The 19700-nt window shown below is 42.5% G+C and overlaps 1 protein-coding gene across 6 annotated transcripts in view; it reads left to right on the forward strand.

Moving 5' to 3' along the window:
* Window positions 1-19700, forward strand: part of SCYL3 (SCY1 like pseudokinase 3) — an 84592-nt gene that overhangs the window by 5408 nt on the left and 59484 nt on the right. For all 6 annotated transcript variants that reach the window (XM_062192750.1, XM_062192745.1, XM_062192749.1 and 3 more), the window contains exons 2-7: window positions 296-510; window positions 9668-9853; window positions 12848-12961; window positions 14804-14860; window positions 16896-16998; window positions 19275-19386. In XM_062192750.1, the coding sequence (XP_062048734.1) occupies window positions 346-510; window positions 9668-9853; window positions 12848-12961; window positions 14804-14860; window positions 16896-16998; window positions 19275-19386 (737 nt within the window). In that variant the 5' untranslated portion in view covers window positions 296-345. The remainder of the gene's footprint in view (window positions 1-295; window positions 511-9667; window positions 9854-12847; window positions 12962-14803; window positions 14861-16895; window positions 16999-19274; window positions 19387-19700) is intronic.

The following is a 19700-nucleotide window of genomic DNA, read 5'->3' on the forward strand; positions in this document are numbered from 1 at the left end:
GAATGTAAGTGGGTTAGGGAGTATGAATTATTCTGTTTTTGCCTTTCCACTCTGAAACCGTGTGTGCTGGAGTTGAAAGAGTAACTGCCTAACGGGTAACGTGCCGTTTCTCTGGAGGTGTTGTTAACACGCATCGCTGATAACTCGCTGGGCATTTCCCATTTTTATTGTCCAATGTCTCCATTCAGAGGGTTGCACAGACTAGTAGTTTTGAGTGACTTGGTATCGTCCGTATCTCTTGCTCATGTTGTAGACAGAGATTTAATGTTTGAAATGGTTTTCTGTTTTCTTTTAGGTATTCTTGGCTTAGAGGAGGCGCTTCAGTACTGCCTTACTGCTTAAGGGATGGGATCAGAGAACAGCGCTTTAAAGAGCTACACGCTGAAAGAACCGCCATTCACCTTGCCCTCCGGACTTGCTGTGTACCCCGCTGTCCTGCAGGATGGCAAATATGCTTCCGTCTTCGTGTATAAGAGAGAAAACGAAGACAAGGTTAATAAAGCAGCCAAGGTACCATAATAGGGGACGGCCCAATAGTTAGTACCTTTTACTATCTTGTTTTCTATTTTTAAAATGTGAAATTAAACAAGGTCGAGGGAGGGAAGAGCGTACAGAGTAGCAGTTTATTATTCATGAAAGCGTAGTGTCCTCAGGAGCCTGTCGCCAGCTTCTGGGATGCTGAGATAGCCATCGCCAGAAGCCGTCATAGACCTCAGTGAGAGAAGTTGTCAGTCATGCTAGTTTATTTTTCAGGGAGAGCGTCAGGGAGACGATTTTGTGTGGCTAGTAGAAATGGAGATGAATCTAGTTTAGAAAATTGCTGTGAGGTATTGACAGCATTTCGATTACTGTGCTAGTGATAGACATGGAAATAAAATATTTTAGGAACTTCCTGATTTTTCTTTTTCTGAAATACTGTGATGGCCTAAAAAGCACGTTGAACGGGAACGGTGTGTGGGGTGCACAGAGGGAGCATTGAATGGGAATGGTGCACGGGGTGCCATAGAGGGAGCGTTGGACGGGAACGGTGCATGGGGTGCCACAGAGGGAGCGTTGGACCCAGACCCTTCTTCTCGCTGAGGGGCCTCCACAGGCCATTCCTCTCTGGAGGCTGCGGTCTCCTCCCGAGGAAAAGGGCCATTGTAGGTTGCACCTTGTCACCATCGTACCCGGGGAGGAGTCCCGTGCTTTGGCATGCTGGCTGATGTACTGTAGGGAACCTCAGGCTCTTATTAGACAAAAGGACTCTACCTTGTAGTGTAATTCAGTGCAACATCCCAGGAGTATAACCCTTCGGTGTTTACAGTGGCAGGCACACTATTTCCAGGTTAAATTTGATAGCTGTATTACTGTATTACCTTGATTCTCCTTGTAATATCAACAGGCATGGGACATCTTTAAGTGGTTTTACTTCTTTAAGTGATTATAAAAGCTATGTTAGTAATCTAAAGTTGGCATTTCATTGGTCACACCAGGTAATTTTTTTGATGTTGTGTCTTTAATTAGGCCCAAATCAACCGTTATAAAAGGATTCCTCAGGAAAAAGACATGTGTAGCAGTCCTCTAAGGATGCATTTTCTAGTCATGTTTTTGGTAAAAACTAAGAGTAAGTTTTGTCAGTAAGACACTAGAGATTTATAATCCTTTATTTATTACAACTATTTTTTTTTAACTTTTATTTAACAAATATAAATTTCCAAAGTACAGCTTATGGATTACAGTGGCTCTCCCCCCCATAATTTCCCTCCCACCCGCCATCCTCCCATCTCCCACTCCCTCTCCCCTTCCATTCACATCAAGATTCATTTTTAATTCTCTTTATATACAGAAGATCAATTTAGCATATATTAAGTAAAGATTTCAACAGTTTGCACCCACACAGAACATAAAGTGTAAAGTACTGTTTGAGTACTATACAACTAATATTTTAAAAAATTGTATTACTCTTTAGGTCAGCTCTCTGCTGTGGCCCGGGAGTGCAGTGGAGGATGGCCCAAGTGCTTGGGCCCTGCACCCCATGGGAGACCAGGAGAAGCACCTGGCTCCTGCCATCGGAACAGCGCGGTGCGCCGGCCGCAGCGCGCCTATCGCGGCGGCCATTGGAGGGTGAACCAATGGCAAAAAGGAAGACCTTTCTCTCTGTCTCTCTCTCTCACTATCCACTCTGCCTGTCAAAAAATTAAAAAAAAAAAAAAAATTGTATTACTCTTTAGGGAGCATGCACTAAGAAAGGTGAATTACTCAGATCATTTATTTATTTACTTATTTGAGAGGTAGAGTTACAGACAGTGAGAGGGAGAGACAGAGAGAAAGGTCTCCCTTCTGTTGGTTCACTCCCCAAGTGGCCACAATGGCTGGAGCTGTGCTGATCCGAAGCCAGGAGCCAGGTGCTTCTTCCTGGTCTCCCATGTGGGTGCAGGGGCCCAAGCACATAGGCCATCTTCCACTGCTTTCCCAGGCCACAGCAGAGAGCTGGATCAGAAGAGGAGACGCCAGGACTGGAACCAGCTTCCATAGGAGATGCTGGCGCCATAGGCAGAGGATTAACCTACTGCGCCATGGTGCCAGCCCCCATAAGTTGTTTTAAAGAGAAAAACAAAACTCTTTTTTTTTTTTTTTTTTTTTAAGCTTGAAAGAGGAGAGACAGAAAAAAAAGTCAGAGTGCTCCCATTGCTAGTTCATTCCTCAAATGCATGTAATGACTGGGTTTGGGCTGAAGCCAAAGTCCAGAACCAGGAACTTGATCCAGGTCTCCCACTTGAGTGGCAGGGACCCAACTACTTGAACCATCACCTGCTGCCTCCTAACAGGAAGCTGAACAAAGACTTCCCCTTAATGTTTGATGATTTCTGTGCTACAGGAATTACAAACTTTGAGAGGAAAGATTTTTCCCCTGTACCATCTGTAGATACCCTTGTAAGACATGAATCAGTCTTTGCAAATGGTTCATATTGTCTCTTGTTCCCCCATCCCATGACTTTGAAAACCTCAGACAAGAATCTGATAAATTTGAGATGACAAAATAGTAATAGGAGTTTAGATTGTCAGAATGTTTCCAATGATCTCAAGGTCACAGTACTTGAGAAGTGTATGTCACTCAGTGCATTTGATGTTAGGAATTTGATGCCATCTATATCTGAAATACTGAAACAGTGTAGTCAGCTCACTTCACTCTAGAGTTTGGGTTTCTGATCAGCTTTGGATAGTTGTTTTTGTTTTTGTTTTTTTTTTTTGACAGGCAGAGTGGACAGTGAGAGAGAGACAGAGAAAAGTCTTCCTTTTCTGTTGGTTCACTCCCCAATGGCCACTGCGGCTGGCGCACCATGCTGATCCGAAGCCAGGAGCCAGGTGCTTCTCCTGGTCTCCCATGAGGGTGCAGGGCCCAAGCACTTGGGCCATCCTCCACTGTACTCCCGGGCCACAGCAGAGAGCTGGCCTGGAAGAGGAGCAACCGGGACAGAATCCGGCACCCCAACCGGGACTAGAACCCGGTGTGCCGACGCCGCAAGGCGGAGGATTAGCCTATTGAGCCGCAGCGCCGGCCCAGCTTTGGATAGTTTTGATAACTAGCTCAAACAGGTGTATTGTTTTTCTTGAAAATATTGGGTAACAATTTTATTCTTCTTTACTATTAGAAAATAACCATCACAGTATACGCTTAGGCCTCTGAAATAACATGAAATGCAAGTATAAGCTCTGATTACAGAAAAACATGGGAAGTACTTGGGTCTGTCAGAGCTTGTCATTCTCATCTCACTTTCCTGTTGAATTCATCAGCAATACTTAATAGTATAATTTGCTCACTGGTGATTACAACTCATTTCTTCCTCCCTCTTCCCACCCTCCCTCGCTCCCTCTTTCTCTCTCTCTCTCTCTCTCTTAAGAAAGCAATTATTTATTTATATATTTGAAAGGCAGAGTTAGAGGAGAGGGATATTCTATCTACTGGTTCACTTCCCTAGTGGCCACAATGGCCAGGGCTGGGCAAGGCTGAAGGCAGGAGCTTAGAAGCCAGGAACTTCTTCCAGGTCTCTCACATGGTTTCAGAGGCCCAAGCACTTGGGCCATCTTTCACTGCTTTCCCAAGCCATTAGCAGGGAGCTGGATCAGAAGTGGAGCAGCCAGGACTCACTCAACTGGGCCTGTATGGGATGCCGGCATTGCAGGTGGTAGCTTAACACACTATGCCACAATGCTGGCCCCTATGACTTATTTCTAATGAATTGCCTATAAGGAATGATAAATACTAAGTCAGAATTTGTTATTGTAGTTCACTGTAATCTTAGTTAAGGCTTCATGGAAAGTGCAAGCTTTTAAAAATGATTCCTAGGTGTGTCTGTGCTAGGAATCATATAGGTGTCCAGAAATAGGTATATAGATACTAGTAATCTGTATTGTTCTGGGAGACATTATCCCTTTCTCCATAATGCACTCGGTTGTGGAAGGACTGGTGGATGTATTTGACAACCACGTTGTGTGTGCTTGACAAAAAAGTGGCAGAGGTGTTTTTTTTTGTTTTTTTCCCAGAGGCAGAACAGCAGTGAAAAGTTAAGCTTCCAAAGCTTGAGTTAATTCTCTAAATAGTTGTGTCATAGCTGATTCTTGGAAAGTGGGAATAGTTTATATTTCAGGGCTAGAATCTCACATTTATGTTGTCTGTGTGTGGAGATTAGTATAAGTAGTATTAATAGTCACAAATTATATGGTATTATTCATATTTAACAATAAAGATTACTACTCAGAATATTGCTTGAAAGATTAGCTTCTAGTGCAGTGAATGGGATTGTGATATGTATGTGTGTGTGTGTATGTGTGTGTATTTTTTGATTTTCATGTATGGTTCTTGGCTCATAACTCCCCAAGACAGGCCACAGAAGCTCATTAGGTCAGAAGACACTCCTCATTCCAGGCAGGAAGGTGGAAGAATATGGAGAGACAAGCCTTGTGGAGCTTCCCCACCAGTGCCTGTGCAGTGAGGTTTTCATAAAACATACTTCTGCATAGCCGAACACGAGGACATTCCTGGAGGGTAGTGAGCTGGAGAGCGGGTGAAAGCTCCTTGCCCCTTCCCTCATACCTCTCTCTGTTCCTCCTTTCATAAGTGCTCTTTGTAGTATTGTTTATAATAAGCCAGCAAATGTAAGGGAGTGTTTTCCTGGAGTCCTGCCAGCCACTCTGTGAGCCAATTGATTGAATCTCAAGGGCAGTTTAGACAATCTTAGCTTAGAGCCATAGCTGGTCAGTGAGGCGCAGGTACCTGGCGCTTGTGACTGGTATCGGATTGTGGAGGGGTGTTGGGGGAGGCTCTCTTGGGGACAGAGCCCTTGTTTGTTGGGGTATGGTGCTGTCTATCTCCAGGTAGATTGTATCAGAATTAAGTATCAGTTGCTTGCTTGCTGGTGGGGAGAAGTTGCCACACATTTTGGAATCACAGAGGTCTTCTGTGTTGACTTTGTAGAGAGCAGAGAAGGAAAAAAGCGGGTGATTTTTCCAACAGAGCATGTAATAGACATTAAGTAACTTTGAGGCAGATACTTGTAAGTCACTGTCATTCAACAACAGGTCACCTTTCTGCACCAGAACAAGAGACATTTATCTGTTCGGCTGATGGTACACGTTGAGAAAATAGTCCAGTTATGTAGAGTACATCCCTTGCTCCCTCTGGTCTTTGGAGCAGCAGAGGCTTGAATCAAGAAATGTTTGTGTGTGATTCTTCACTGGTAGTTTTTCCTGTGAGTCTGTATGCGTAATTTATGCATCCTATTGAATGGGCCAAAGGAGTAGCAAGTAAGGTTCTTACAAAGTTAAGTGCCTTGTGTAGAATCCTGTAGTGAATCGTTTCTTCCTTTACTACGCAAGCAGAATCTCACTTTGTATCAAATATTTTGACATAAGGTAAAAAAAAAAAAAAAGCAAAAGCAAAAATGAAACTTATGATTTCATTTGTTCATCAGAGGTACATTTATTGACTGTATTTCCCTGCCAGCACTGTACCTGGGATGCTTCCTCTGACTTAGAAGTTTCCCCTGGGAACCAGGAGAATCAAAGAGGGTCCATAAAATCAAAGGAAAATCTTGAGATCCCTGAGACATAAAAGCTGAACAAAGAATTTTCCCTGAACAATCAGAAGTGTTTCATGCTTGGCTTGTTAGCTATTTGGAATGATTCTTTAAGCACAGAGTTGAAGGAGGCTGCATAATTTTACATAGAATCTGCACCTCAGAACACACTTGTAAGAAATTTTCCTCAATTAACCACACAACATACCATGTGCCAGCACTATTTTTGGCTCATGTTGATCTTTGCTGTATTTAATTGTATGAATTGTTTTAAATGCAGGTAAGCAAATTAATAAATCATAGTTACTAGTTACATTTGTACGTATATTTTTATATGAAAATTTTCTTCAATATTTTAAAATTATTTCTTGTTTATTGGAATGATCTAGGTGTGGGTAATAGCTTCCTTCTTAAGAAAATAAACAAGAAATCCTATTAGAGCTATTTCTAGAATTTGCGAAATTTGGAATTATAAGAAAAAAAAATTAGAAGGGTAAGCATTTGACATAGTTAAAATGCTGCTTGGGACGCCTCTATTCCATATGGAGTGCCTGAGTTCAAATCCTGGCTCTGCTGATTCTGGCTTCTTAGCGAACTCTGGAAGGCAACATGTGATAGCTAAGGTAGTTTGGTCCCTGCCACCCATGTAGGAGACCCAGATTGAGTTCCAGGCTCTTGGCTTCCACCAGGCTCAGCCCTGGCTGTTATAGACATTTGAAGAGTGAACTGGCAGATGAAAGATCTCTCTTTTTCTGTCTTTTCCTCCCTGCCTTTCAAATAAATAAAGAAGAAAAGAAAAAGAGAGAAATTGGAAAAACCAATCCACACATTGTCTTCCCCCTGCTCAGAAGTTAAGTTTGAGGCAACTAATATAAAAGTTGTGCCACTGCTGGGTTATGGACTCCTAATGCTATCTGTATTCTTCTAAGAAGGTATTTTAGAATGTTCAATGCTAATTGCTAGTGAAAATGAAACCTAGTGTTTGATTGGAGGTTGTTCTCCATCTGTGTCCTCCCAGCCTGATGATTTGTTTACGAGGCTTCCCCAGTTACTAGTGAAATTGCACAGGGTGGACCCTAAAGCTTTAAGGTTGTGTAATTTCTTCTGGAGAGGCTGGGTAATTTCTAAGGAAAGCACCATTCTGGCAGCTTAAGTTTTGCTGTAAAGACATGGTGAGATTATTATCTGAGCTGGAAATTTTAGACTCTGGTTCTCCTGAATTACTCAAAAATTTCAGAAAATGCAGCATAGACAGGAGTTTATGGAGACCAACCAGAGGAGGAAAGAAACCCCACAGATTAACCTCCCATGTTCAGACACAAATTATCTTAAACTTCTATGTGTACCATCTAAGTAACCAAGTGGGTAGAGCCAGTGCATCTGATAAGGGGCACTGGTTCAAGTCCCAGCTGCTCCACTTCCAGTCCAGCTCGCTCCTAATGGCCTGGAAAAGCAGTGGAAGATGGCCCAAGTCCATGGGACCCTGCACTCATGTGGGAGATCCAGAAGAAGCTCCTGGCTGTTGCAGCCAGTTGGGGAGTGAACCAGCGGATGGAAGAACTCTCTGATTCTCCCTCCCTCTCTGTAACTCTGCCTTTCAAATAAATAAAATAAATCTTAAAAAAAAAAAAAAAAGAAAAGAAAAGAAACCAAGTGGGGGATGGGGAATATTTCATATTAGGAGTTTTTAGAATTGGAAGATTTCATACCCAAGTGATTGTACAACATAATTCATTTAAGTTTTGGAAAAAAAATATTTAAATTCATTTTTTATCTTTTGCTGTTTTCTGTTTTGTAGTTGTATTATAGTTTTTATATATATATGTACACACTGTATCTATTTATATACATGTATATACCTATATATACATGTATATATATATGTATACATATATACATGAGAGTACTTCAGAAAGTTTGTGGAAAAAAATAATTAAAAATAAGTTTATTTTGGTGCAAAAAGTTTTGAAATCATTGCATAATTTTTTAATAATATACATTTTCCATGAACTTTTTGAAGACTTCATTTATAAGGTACTTGCCTGACATTTTTATGGGTGAGGTGTGAGAACAGAAAGTTTGGCGTTTTTCTAGAAATAAAAAGATAAGTTTAAAAGATGCTTAGCTTCTTTAAGAGAATTAAGTACTTGATAAAAAGGTAAAAAGAAAGAAAACAAGAAAAAATTGAAATCTTTTATAAAAGTGAGTAGTTCATGTTTACTGGTGATTCAGCCCTGGATAAGCTAAGAATAGTACTTAAATTTTAAAGGGCTGTTAAAAAAAAAAAAGAGGGGGAAGGAGGGGAGACTAGGTCACAGAGACCCTATAATCTTCAGAGCCTAAAATACCAGTACTACTTGATGCTCAATGAACGTCTTAAATCTGTACATTCAAGGATTTGCCCAAATAGGAGTTTTCAGCCGTTATTTATACCCTTTCTTCTTTTTTTCTTGTTTGGGAAACTTCAGTTGTTTGCACTAGATCTTTTATTATTGTTACACAGATTCTGAAAACTCTGATAATTTTTTTAAAAATCCTTTTTGTTCTTCAGACTGATTAACATCTTTAAGATTCACTGACTCTTTATGAGTCATTCTCTTCCTGAGCCCATATTTTTAATTTTAAATTTCCAGCATTTTAATATTTATTTCTAAAATTTCCATGTAGTTATTTTACATAACTTCCAATTTTCTCCTGAGAACATCTATCTTCTATTTGTTTCATAACTGTTTTCATTTATCTCTAGGAGTGTGATTATAATAACCACTGTAAGTTTTTCTGATAATTCTAATTTCTGGGTCATTTTAAGGTTGATAGTTTTGGGTTATTTTTCCACTAAGGGTAGATCACATATTCATTGTTTTTGGTGTGTTAAGTAGAAATTTTGGATTGCAACATAGACTTCTGAATCTCAAGTTACATAGATTCTTGGTTCTGTTATAGTCTTCTGGAGAATGTTTAATCCCCTTAGGCTCAAACTTCAAGTTTTTGAACTCTTCTCCCATGTTTCCTGTGAACAGTTGTTTACCCTTAGTTTGTTCCTCAAAACTTTGCTTTGCTAATTTGGGTCTCTCCTGTGCATAACTGGCCCAGGGGGTGAGTCTGAGAATTTGTGGGAGTGCAGAAAATTGGATTTTGTCCTTCTCCCACTGTCTTCCTTCTGGGATATCCTCCTTATACTCTGGCCTGCTGGGTTCCTTTGTGTGATTCTTGGCCAGAAAGATGGCAAAGTTTTTAGTGGAGTTGAAGCACCTTTGCTACACTGCTCTGCAGCAGTGCCTGGCTGTTAGAGTCCACTGCAGTTGTTTCTGACCCTTTGTTCAGAGATTATGTAGTCAGTTGTTAGGTCTGGGCTCCTCGGGGGCTTACATTGTCATAATGGAACTGGAAGTCTTTGTGGAGTTTAAGTGTTGGTAAGTTGCATGAAGTCAGAACATAAAGTTGTGGGTCTTCTTTTACCTTACCAAGAATTTGGAAGAAGGTAGGGAGTTTGAAAGGACTTTGAATGTAAGTATACACTCTTCTTTTTACCATGACTTATATGAAATACAGTTAACTTGGCTTTTGAATCATTAACTTCATCACCTTTTTTGTCTTTATTTTTAAAGCACTTGAAGACACTTCGTCACCCTTGCTTGCTAAGATTTTTATCTTGTACTGTGGAAGCAGATGGCATTCATCTTGTCACGGAGCGAGTGCAACCCCTGGAAGTGGCTTTGGAAACATTGTCTTCTGCAGAGGTCTGTGCTGGGATTTATGACATATTGCTGGCTCTTGTCTTCCTCCATGACAGAGTAAGTACCCTCACAATGTGCCTCACAAGCTGGGATGTAGACCAGGGGTGGATGTCCAGGGTGGAACTTGTGTGTGTAGAAATTAGTAAGTGATTTTAGTATTATTATTAGAACATTTCCTGAGAGAACAATGACACATTAGAAGACATCTAAGGTTTTGGGATTGGCAACTATCTTTGTCCCTGGGCAGTTACTGTGCTTTACTGTGCTTTGCTTCTAAGTTTGGATAAGTCTTTACTGAAAAATAGCTACAGCTGGTATTTGTTGTTAAGACAAAGGAAAAAGGTTTAACATCAGCGTTGCCGTAGACCAAAGTTGCTATTTGTTTTCAGGAGTTTTGTCTCATTAATTTTTTTTTAATTTGTTTATTTGAGAGGCAGAGAAAGAAACAGATACAGACAGAGCTCCTACCCGCTGAATAACTCCCCAATGTCCACAATGGCTTGGGCTAGGCCATGCTGAAGCCAAGAGCTGTTACCAGTACAGGTCTCCCATTTGCTTAGCAGGATCCAAGCTACTTAAGCCATCACCTGCTGCCTCCCAGGGTCTGCATTAGTGGAAGACTAGACTCAGGAGCAGCCAAGACTTAAACCCAAACTCTCTGATATGGGAAGTGGGTGTCTTGACTGGTACGCCAAACACACTGCCCTGCATTTCGTATTCTGAAGGGAAAAATGACCATGTCTTAGGAGGAGACAAAATTTATATACATCCTTTCCCACTGGAGTGGGAAGGACTGCTTGAGAGTCCCAAAACACTTTATGGTATAACCACTATGCTTGGCTCCTCCATGAAGCTTGCCATTAACTATAATCTGGTGGTTCCTGTGTGTATTTCTGATCTATTTCTTGATACTGGTGCTGACTTATTGTTTCTTAATGGTGTTAGTGTTCTGAAACATTAAGGTTTTGACAGCTCCCATGATTATAAATCATCAGTCACAGAAACACATGCATTTGACTCAGCATATGGTGGTTTGTTTTTGTTTTGTTTTGTTTTGTTTTGTTTTGTTTTTTGTTTTTTTTTTGGCAGGCAGAGTAGGTAGAGAGAGACAGAGAGAAAGGTCTTCCTTTTTGCCGTTGGTTCACCCTCCAATGGCCGCTGCGGCCGGCGCATCTCGCTGATCCGAAGCCAGGAGCCAGGTGCTTCTCCTGGTCTCCCATGCGGGTGCAGGGCCCAAGGACTTGGGCCATCCTCCACTGCCTTCTCGGGCCATAGCAGAGAGCTGGCCTGGAAGAGGGGCAACCGGGATAGAATCCAGCGCCCCCAACCGGGAATAGAACCCGGTGTGCCAGCGCCGCAAGGCAGAGGATTAGCCTGTTAAGCCATGGCGCCGGCTCAACATATGTTTTAAACTTTTTTTTCTGTTCATGGGAGAAGGACATTTCAAATACCATTTTAGACATATAGTCTCTTAGAAGTATATTTACGGCGGCCAGCGCCGCGGCTCAACAGGCTAATCCTCCGCCTGTGGCACCGGCACCCCGGGTTCTAGTCCCGGTCGGGCGCCGGATTCTGTCCCGGTTGCCCCTCTTCCAGGCCAGCTCTCTGCTATGGCCCGGGAGTGCAGTGGAGGATGGCCCAAGTGCTTGGGCCCTGCACCCCGTGGGAGACCAGGATAAGAACCTGGCTTCTGCCTTTGGATCAGCGCAGTGCGCCGGCCGCAGCACACCAGCCACAGCGGCCATTGGAGGGTGAACCAACGGCAAAGGAAGACCTTTCTCTCTGTCTCTCTCACTGTCCACTCTGCCTGTCAAAAAAAAAAAAAAAAAAAAAAGAAGTATATATACGGGTTCACATAATAGCGAGAACAGTTAATACAATTACTGGGGAAGAAAACTTCTTTGCTGGAGAAAGAACATGCACATGGGAAGAGTTGGAACAATGTGCAGTTGGATGCAGGGACGAGTAAATGTCTCCTACCCTTGAATCCAGTGCCCTAATTCTTCTCCCCAAAGACAGCCGTAGTAATGATTGTATTACATTTATAATGTTCTGTATAAAACTATGTACAGGAGCCAGGGCTGTGGTGCAGCGCTGGCATCCCATATGGACACCAGTTCGAGTCCCGGCTGCTCTATTTTTGACCCAGCTCCCTAATAATGTACCTGGGAGGGCAGCGTAGGATGGCTTAGGTCCTTGGGCTTTTGTACCCACGTGAAAGACTCAGAATAAGCTGGCTCCTGGCTTCTAATTTGCTCAGCTCTGCCCACTGCAGCCATTTGGGGGGTGAATCAGCCAATGAAAGACCTCTCTCTCTGTCACTCTGTCTTTCAAATAAATAAAATAATCATTAAACAAAACCCCACTACATACAATCTGATTTTGTGGGTGGGTCTTTAAAGTGCTCGTTTGTCTACTGGAGTCATTTCTGGTTTAAAAAAAATTTGAATTCTTGATCCCTGTTCTCATTTTCTCCCTTCCTCTGACTTATTTGTACTATTTTTAATAGTTTTAAACTTGGCTCTTCTGTGGTCTGTGGGATATTTCTGGTGGTCCTTATCATTCCATTTTCCTCTTCTTCAGGCAGAATTTTTTAATGCCTACTGACAAGATTTCAGGTGAAGTGGATCTGGGTTCGTGATAGAATGTAGGTGAGAAAGAACATAGAGGAGAAAATTAATAAAATAATCTATGGGAGCAAAGCTAAATTTTATCTTTAAAGGCATTGGAAGCAAATAATATAGGCTATAAAGACCTGTAAATTTATGTTTAAGGACACATATAACTCCTGACTCTCACAGAGATGGGGAGGTGATGGTGTCTGTGCAGTGGCTGTAATGTCTTTATTAACCTGCCTCAAGAAAACAAGCCTGCCCATTGCATTTTTCCTTTTTCTGACGTCATTCAGTTCGTTGTTCCTTTAAGTCTTAGTTCCATTTATTACTCCAAAGTGGGAAGGCTTATCATAATCATTTTAGTTGATCATTATTTAGGTTGAAACAACTTCTACTTCAGAAATTGGAGTGGCGGTCTTCCTGTTCTTTTTTCCAGGGACACCTAACTCACAACAACGTCTGCTTATCATCTGTGTTTGTGAGTGACGATGGGCACTGGAAGCTAGGTGGAATGGAGACTGTGTGCAAGGTTCCGCAGGCCACACCAGAGGTAAGCCCCACGGCAGGCTCTGTCGCAGTTCAGGAGCTGGTAGCCTCTTGGCATGTGGTTCTGTCTTGCCTAGGCACTCTCCTTCTGTCTTAGTGCATGCTCAGACTTGGGGACCTGAATTTCTTGTCAGTTCCCATGTTTATAGAATGGTGGATTTCATCCCTCAGTCACCAGGGGTCACAGATTCCTTTCTCCTAATCTTGTAGATGAAAAATCTAGACTAAAGAGGAGTAAAATGGTTTGATCAGATATAATTAAACGTCCCTAGTCCCTGCTTCCTATCCTGCCCTGTCTTCCTTTGGTCATACCACTTAATGCTTAACATTGAAATGACCTTTATGAGTCTTCTTCTATCCCCGTAGTTGAGCTTCTTGAAGGTGTGATAGTCTCTTATGTTTATCTTTGTATTTCTACCTTTATTGGTGCTTGGTACATATTAAGTATTGGGTTTTGTCCTGTGAACAATCATCCAAGTTGCTGGAAGTCACACATTATGTCCCAGCAACTGGAATTCGCACCCATGCGTCTTAACTCCTCCTATGGGCTGTGCAGTTACCTGTGGTAGTGCTTATACTTTTGTCTGACAGATCTACATGTTTCCCCCCAGGTTGACAGTCCCTTCCTGTTTTTTGTTTTGTGTGGTTTTTTCCCCACCATTTTTCATGTTGCTATTGGACTTAATCTTTCTAGAAAAAGAAAAAAAAAATAACTACTTCCACTGTAGTATCCCTAATGACGTGGTTGCTCACTGTTGGAGACCATGTTCTCTTATGTGCTGCTTCCATACTTAATTGGGCCTTGTCTAAAGTGCACCTCCATGGTCTCTTGCTCACCTCGAATGGTATTACTACTACGAAGATAGCTTTCTAATTGTTTCTGCCACTCCATGACGTTCTTCTCTGAATCCATCTTGTGTCTAATTAGCATAACCACATGTAATCCTTTCTGTGAGATATATTCCACAGAAACAAATTATCTGCCAGGCGTATAAGGCCCTCTGCAATCCTGTCCCATCCCTACCTTCGGCATGACTGGCTCCCAGTTGCTGAGCTACACTCAGGTTACACCCTGCCCAGTAGCTCTGCCATGCTCCAGATAGCCTACTCCTTCACCCTCCCTTTCTTTGTGTGAGATCTGTTGGCTTCCTGGAACTGTGAACTCATCTCACATCCACTGAAGAAGTCTTGTCTCTGCCCCAGGCATTGCTCAACCCCACAAAATTGGTTTTTCCTCCTGTGCTTCTATGGCACCCAGCACGTTTAGTTTACTTTTTAAGCTGGGAGCATATGGCCGGGGGCAGGGAATTTGTTGCATTCATTTTGCATGTCTAGTGCCCTGCATGGTGTCTGTGATATACAAGCTCTTCAGAAATAATCTTTGAATTAGGGAATGAATGTGTTTGTGCTGTGGCTGCTGCTTTTGTCTCTGTAGCTGGTAAAGTCTTTAACTTTCCTTTATATATCATGTGGCAAGAACAGTTCAGATGTAATTGATTTGGTGAGGAGATTAATGGTGGACTTGCTCTGTGCTGGAAAAGCCTTGTAATTGTTTTTATCTGTGAAGGAAGGGAAAGCAGTGGTCTTAATTTCTGTAAAGCAAATGGGATACCCAGCGCCTCTGTAGAGGGTGTCCCTTAAACCAGCATTTGCTACTAAGTGTTATGCTGTGTCAGGTACTCTATTACATTTTTTAAATAGGAAGATTTCAAATTCATCTGTGTAGCAGGTGGCGTTGGGGGTTTCACTGCCTCGGTTTCTGTTAGTCATTGCTTTTGTAACTTGACATAAGAGATTGGTTCACCAAACATCTGTATGAATTATTTTCCTCCATTTATTTCTCTAGTTTTTGAAGAGTATTCAGTCAGTAAGAGACCCAACATCTATCCCTCCTGAAGAGATGGTAAGATGATCTATGTCCATGTAATGACGACTCTTTAATAAAATGTTCTTCTGCAGACCCCTCTCTTTACCAAGTAAAGGGTGCCTTCTAATTCCTCTGGCCTTGAAGGCGTCTGAGATTAATCTTAACATTAAGCCAGGGAGCCAGCTTACATTGTTTGGATAGACACCTCTGATATTCTTTAAAAATAATGGTGCTTCATTGTGAAGAGGGTGTCATGCCCCTTTCATTATTAGTCCTTGTAAGTTGCTGGAAGTCACAGTAATTAGAGAAGCAGCATCCCTAGTCATTTCCTGTGCTTTATCCAAGCCATTCCTCTGCCTGGCTTGCCGTAGTTAAGATTCCAAGATGAAGGGTAGGCCTTTGATTAGTAGTTGAGATGCTGGTTGGGAGGACATAGGCATTCTACATCACAGAGCCTGGGTTCAACTCCTGGCTCCAGCTCCTGATTCTAGCTCCCTTCTAATGCAGACCCTAGGAGGCAGTAGTGGTAGGTCAGGTCACTGGAGACTGAGATTGAGTTCCTGGTTCTCAGCTCTTCAGGCCTTCGTGGGGTGAGCTAGAAGATGGGAATTTTCTTCCCTCTCCCTCTCCCTCTCCCTCTCCCTCTTCTTCCTCTTCCCCTCGAATTAATATTATGTTGCTGCTGAAAAAAAAATCCTAGTTCCAGTAAATTCAAAAGCAGGTGCTCCCTGTAAACTTGTTCTTATAAACACTGATTCTCAAAGACATATTTAGTGTGCTTCACAGGAATGCAGACCCAGCCGAACTATAAACTTAAATAGACCTGAGACGGGATAAATCAGGTGTTTCCAAATCAGTTTTTTTTTTTTTTTTAAGATTTATTTATTTATTTGAAAGGCAGAATCACAGAGAGAAGGATGGAAAGAGAGAGAGAGATATCAATATTGATTCATTTTCCATTGCTAGTTCACTCCCAAAATGGCCTCAATGACCAGGGCTGAGCCAGGCTGAAGCCAGGAGTTTCATCTGGATCTCCCATGTGTGTGCAGGGACCCAAGCACTTGGGCCATCTTTCGCCTTCCCGGGCACATTAGCAAGGAGCTGGATCAGAAGTCGAGCAGCCAAGGACTTGAACCAGTGCCCATATGGGATGTCAGCATTGAAGGCAATGGCTTACCCTGTTATGCCATAAATGCCAGCCTTGGGTTTATGGATTATTTTTAAGATATTTTTATTTGAAAGGCAGAGTGACACATCTTCCATCTGCTGCTTCACTCCCCAAGTGGCTGCAACAGTCAGAGCTGAACCAGGCTGAAGCCAGGAGCCAAGAACGCCATCGAGGTCTTCTACTGGGGTGGCGGAAACTCAAGTGCCTCAGCTCTGACTTCCTGCTTCCCAGGCACATTGGCAGGGAGCTAGCACGATAGCAGAGTAGCCAGGACTCAAATTGGCATGCTGATGTGTGTCGCAGGCATCCTAGGCAGGGGCTTAACCTGCCACACCACAATGCCAGCCCCCAAATCAGTATTTTATATATAACCAAGTATATTTTAAACTGGTGATTGGTGAGCTTAAGTAATTTAAGGTGTCCTGGCTGGGATTTTGAAAAAAAATAAGGGGAGGGGGAACAAAAGAGATAAAATTGGGCATCTTCTATTGTAAAGCTAAGTATTAGTTTATGAAACTTATTTCCATTATGTGTAGCTTTATATAAGCATGTATACTGGGTCATGATGAAAGAAGGTAAATTTGTTACTCCTGAGTTGCCCTCAGAAATATTTTATTCTGATTTTTTCTTGTCCCTGTTGAATATTTTAAAATCTTTCATAAATTTCATTCACTGGCAGCTTTTCATTTTTGAGATGTGCTATTTTAATTGACACATTAATAATGACTCCTATTTATCAAGTATAGTGCATTAATAGCTTTAAGAGCCTTTACATTATTGTGTGGTACAGTGAACTTGGATTTGAGTGTAATAAATGCAACCATGGGAGAAAATGCTTCAGGGGAAATTGGCGCTGGCTGGTAAGGCAGATCCTCTGGCTTTAATGGTGTTTACTACTTTTAGTCTCCAGAATTCACAACCCTCCCAGAGTCTCTTGGACATGCTCGGGATGCCTATTCATTTGGAACATTGGTGGAAAGTTTGCTCACAATCTTAAACGAGCAGGGTGAGTTGGAGTTACATTATTGCATCCACAGAATAAGTGGGAAGATCATCTGTGTCCTGTTCTGTGTGGAACTCAAAAGGACTACAGTCTCTGACCATCGTAAGGAACCTATTGCTATCCAAATAACTTGTTTAAGGCAGATGTTAACATTAGGAAGGAAGCTTTCATTCGTTTGCATACTGAAAAGAATTGTAAGTAGGAAGCACTTTTTTTTGAAGATTTATTTATTTTTATTTGAAAGTCAGGTTTACACAGAGAAAGAAGGAGAGGCAAAGAGAGAGAGAAACATCTTCCATCCGCTGGTTCACTCCCTAAGGGGCTGCAATGGTCAGAGCTGCGCCAATCTGAAGCCAGGAGCCTGGAGCTTTTTCCAGGTCTCCCATGCAGGTGCAGAGGCCCAAGGACTTGGGCCATCTTCTACTGCTTTCCTAGGCCATAGCAGAGAGCTGGATTGGAAGTGGAGCAGCCGGGATTCGAACCAGTGCCCATATGGGATGACGGCATTGCAGGCAGTGGCTTTACCTGCTACGCCACAGCGCTGGCCCCAGTAGGAAGCACTTTGAACTGTTACTGTCAGTATCATCTTTGATTAGCTTTTTAAATTAATATTATGGTCTAAAGACTATATTCTTTATCAAGCCTGCCAACACATAAAGACATGTCATTTGTATTAGCCAGGTTTTCCTAGCTATGACTAAAATACCTGAGAGGAGCTACTTAGGGAGGAAGAAAGTTGATTTGAGTTTACAGTTTTAGAGGTTCACAATCCAAGGTCAGGTGGCCTCCTTATTCTGGGTGTCTGATAAGGCAATGGATGGCAGAACACTTGTGAAGGGAGGACCCTACGGTGAGCCGGGAAGCAGAGAGGGAGCAACTCTGCCTTCACATCTGTGTCTCTTTATAGCCACAGTTTGCTCGTAGGGACTCCGCCCTAACAGCATAATCCAATCTAATCACTTTTCAAGGCCTCAGCTTCAGACACCGTAATACAATTAAGTTCTGTCCTTAATTTATTAACATAAGACTGAAGATCAAGGCTTAACCCATCGGTCTTTGGGGAACACCCAGATTATTTGCCAAATGTCCTAACACCGTTAATGACTTGTATGTAATGATCTGAATAACAGATTCTTTTAAAATTTATTTTATTTGAAAGTCAGAGTTACACAGAGAGAGGAAAGGCAGAGAGAGAGAAAGAGGTCTTCCATCTGCTGGTTCACTTCCCAGTTGGCCACAATAACTGAAGCTGGGCCGATCTGAAGCCAGGAGCTCCTTCTGGGTCTCCCACGCAGCTGCAGGGGCTCAAGAACTTGGGCCATCTTCTACTACTTTCCCAGGCCAGCAGAGAGCTGGATCGGAAGTGGAGCAGCGGGGACTCAAACTGGCGCCCGTATGGGATGATGGCACTGCAGGTGGCAGCTTCACCTGCTGCGCCACAGTGCCGGCCCCCTGAATAACAGATTAAGGTTCAACATCTTTTATTAATTTCTAAATCAAGACTTTTTTCAAAGCCTTTTGATTTTTTTTCCTCTTGCTGTAATTTACTCATTATTTTTCTCTTTCATCATCCTTTAAAACCTGGACTACAAAAGCCTTGTTTTCTGTGTTCTCTAATTGCATGCTCAGCAGCTTGCTTCACCGTCTGGGGACCCCTCACGTTTACTGGGCTCTGCTGCCAGGTTGACTGAGGCACGTGTCCCGTCAGGCCCATTACTGGCCTCTGTCTCCATTGTGGAGCTCTGTGCTGTTCTAATGCAGTTTCTTTCTAAGAGGCTTATGGAGTGTTCTGATGTCACACACACCATTCAGCTGTTAGCTGTACATTTTCCCAGCTTAAGTACTTGAGAATTAAACTCTAAGGTAAACATATGTAATAGGCTAACTACTATGCATCTGTAATGGTGGCAAGTATGTACCATACTTGGTAGAATTTAAAACAAGAGTCATTTAAATAACTTTCAGTCTTCTGTGGGTGAGAAACCCTGGTTGAGAAAGGCCCTTACATCTGCCACAGAGTAAGCCTTTTTTTGGCCTGAGCTGACTTCAGCAGTGAGAAAGTCAGGACGTGGAAGGGGCGAGGTCGGACATGTTGGCAGGACACCACTCTGCACCTGTCAGGGACTGGGCATGAGGCAAGCAGGAAGCTGTTCAGCCACAGCAGGGGCTTTGTTTGTTTGGGCTTTTACAGGTTGGTTTTTGCCCTCGTCAGTCTCCAGCTGTAGAGGTCCTGAAAAGAGGAGAAGGCATTGGAAACTAATTGTAGCTCTGGATTTCAGTTTCAGCGGATGTTCTCTCCAGCTTTCAACAGACCTTGCACTCAACTTTGCTGAATCCCATCCCAAAATGCCGGCCAGCGCTCTGCACCTTACTCTCCCATGACTTCTTCAGGTGAGAACACCGAATGTTGTGCTGTGCTGTTTTTTATCATTAAGGGAGACTGAATCAAGTGCACAGGAAAATAGATGGAGTATTGACTTAACTGTCCAGCTCCTGTCACAGGTAGTACGTTTTACAAATCCTTGGTTGTCCTGAAGGCTTGGTTTAGAAATCGTAGCCCATTTCCTTAGGGCTTCTGATTGTGGAGAAGCTAGGTTGTGTGTAACGTGACTTAACTGAGAGCCAGTGAGCACGCCTCTCCTTTCTGCTGTGTGGATTTGTTACTGTTGGATTTTTCTCTTGTTGGGAAAGGGAATGGTAATTTT

The sequence above is a fragment of the Lepus europaeus genome, chromosome 5, assembly GCF_033115175.1.
Source record: "Lepus europaeus isolate LE1 chromosome 5, mLepTim1.pri, whole genome shotgun sequence".
Classification (NCBI taxonomy): Eukaryota; Metazoa; Chordata; class Mammalia; order Lagomorpha; family Leporidae; genus Lepus; species Lepus europaeus.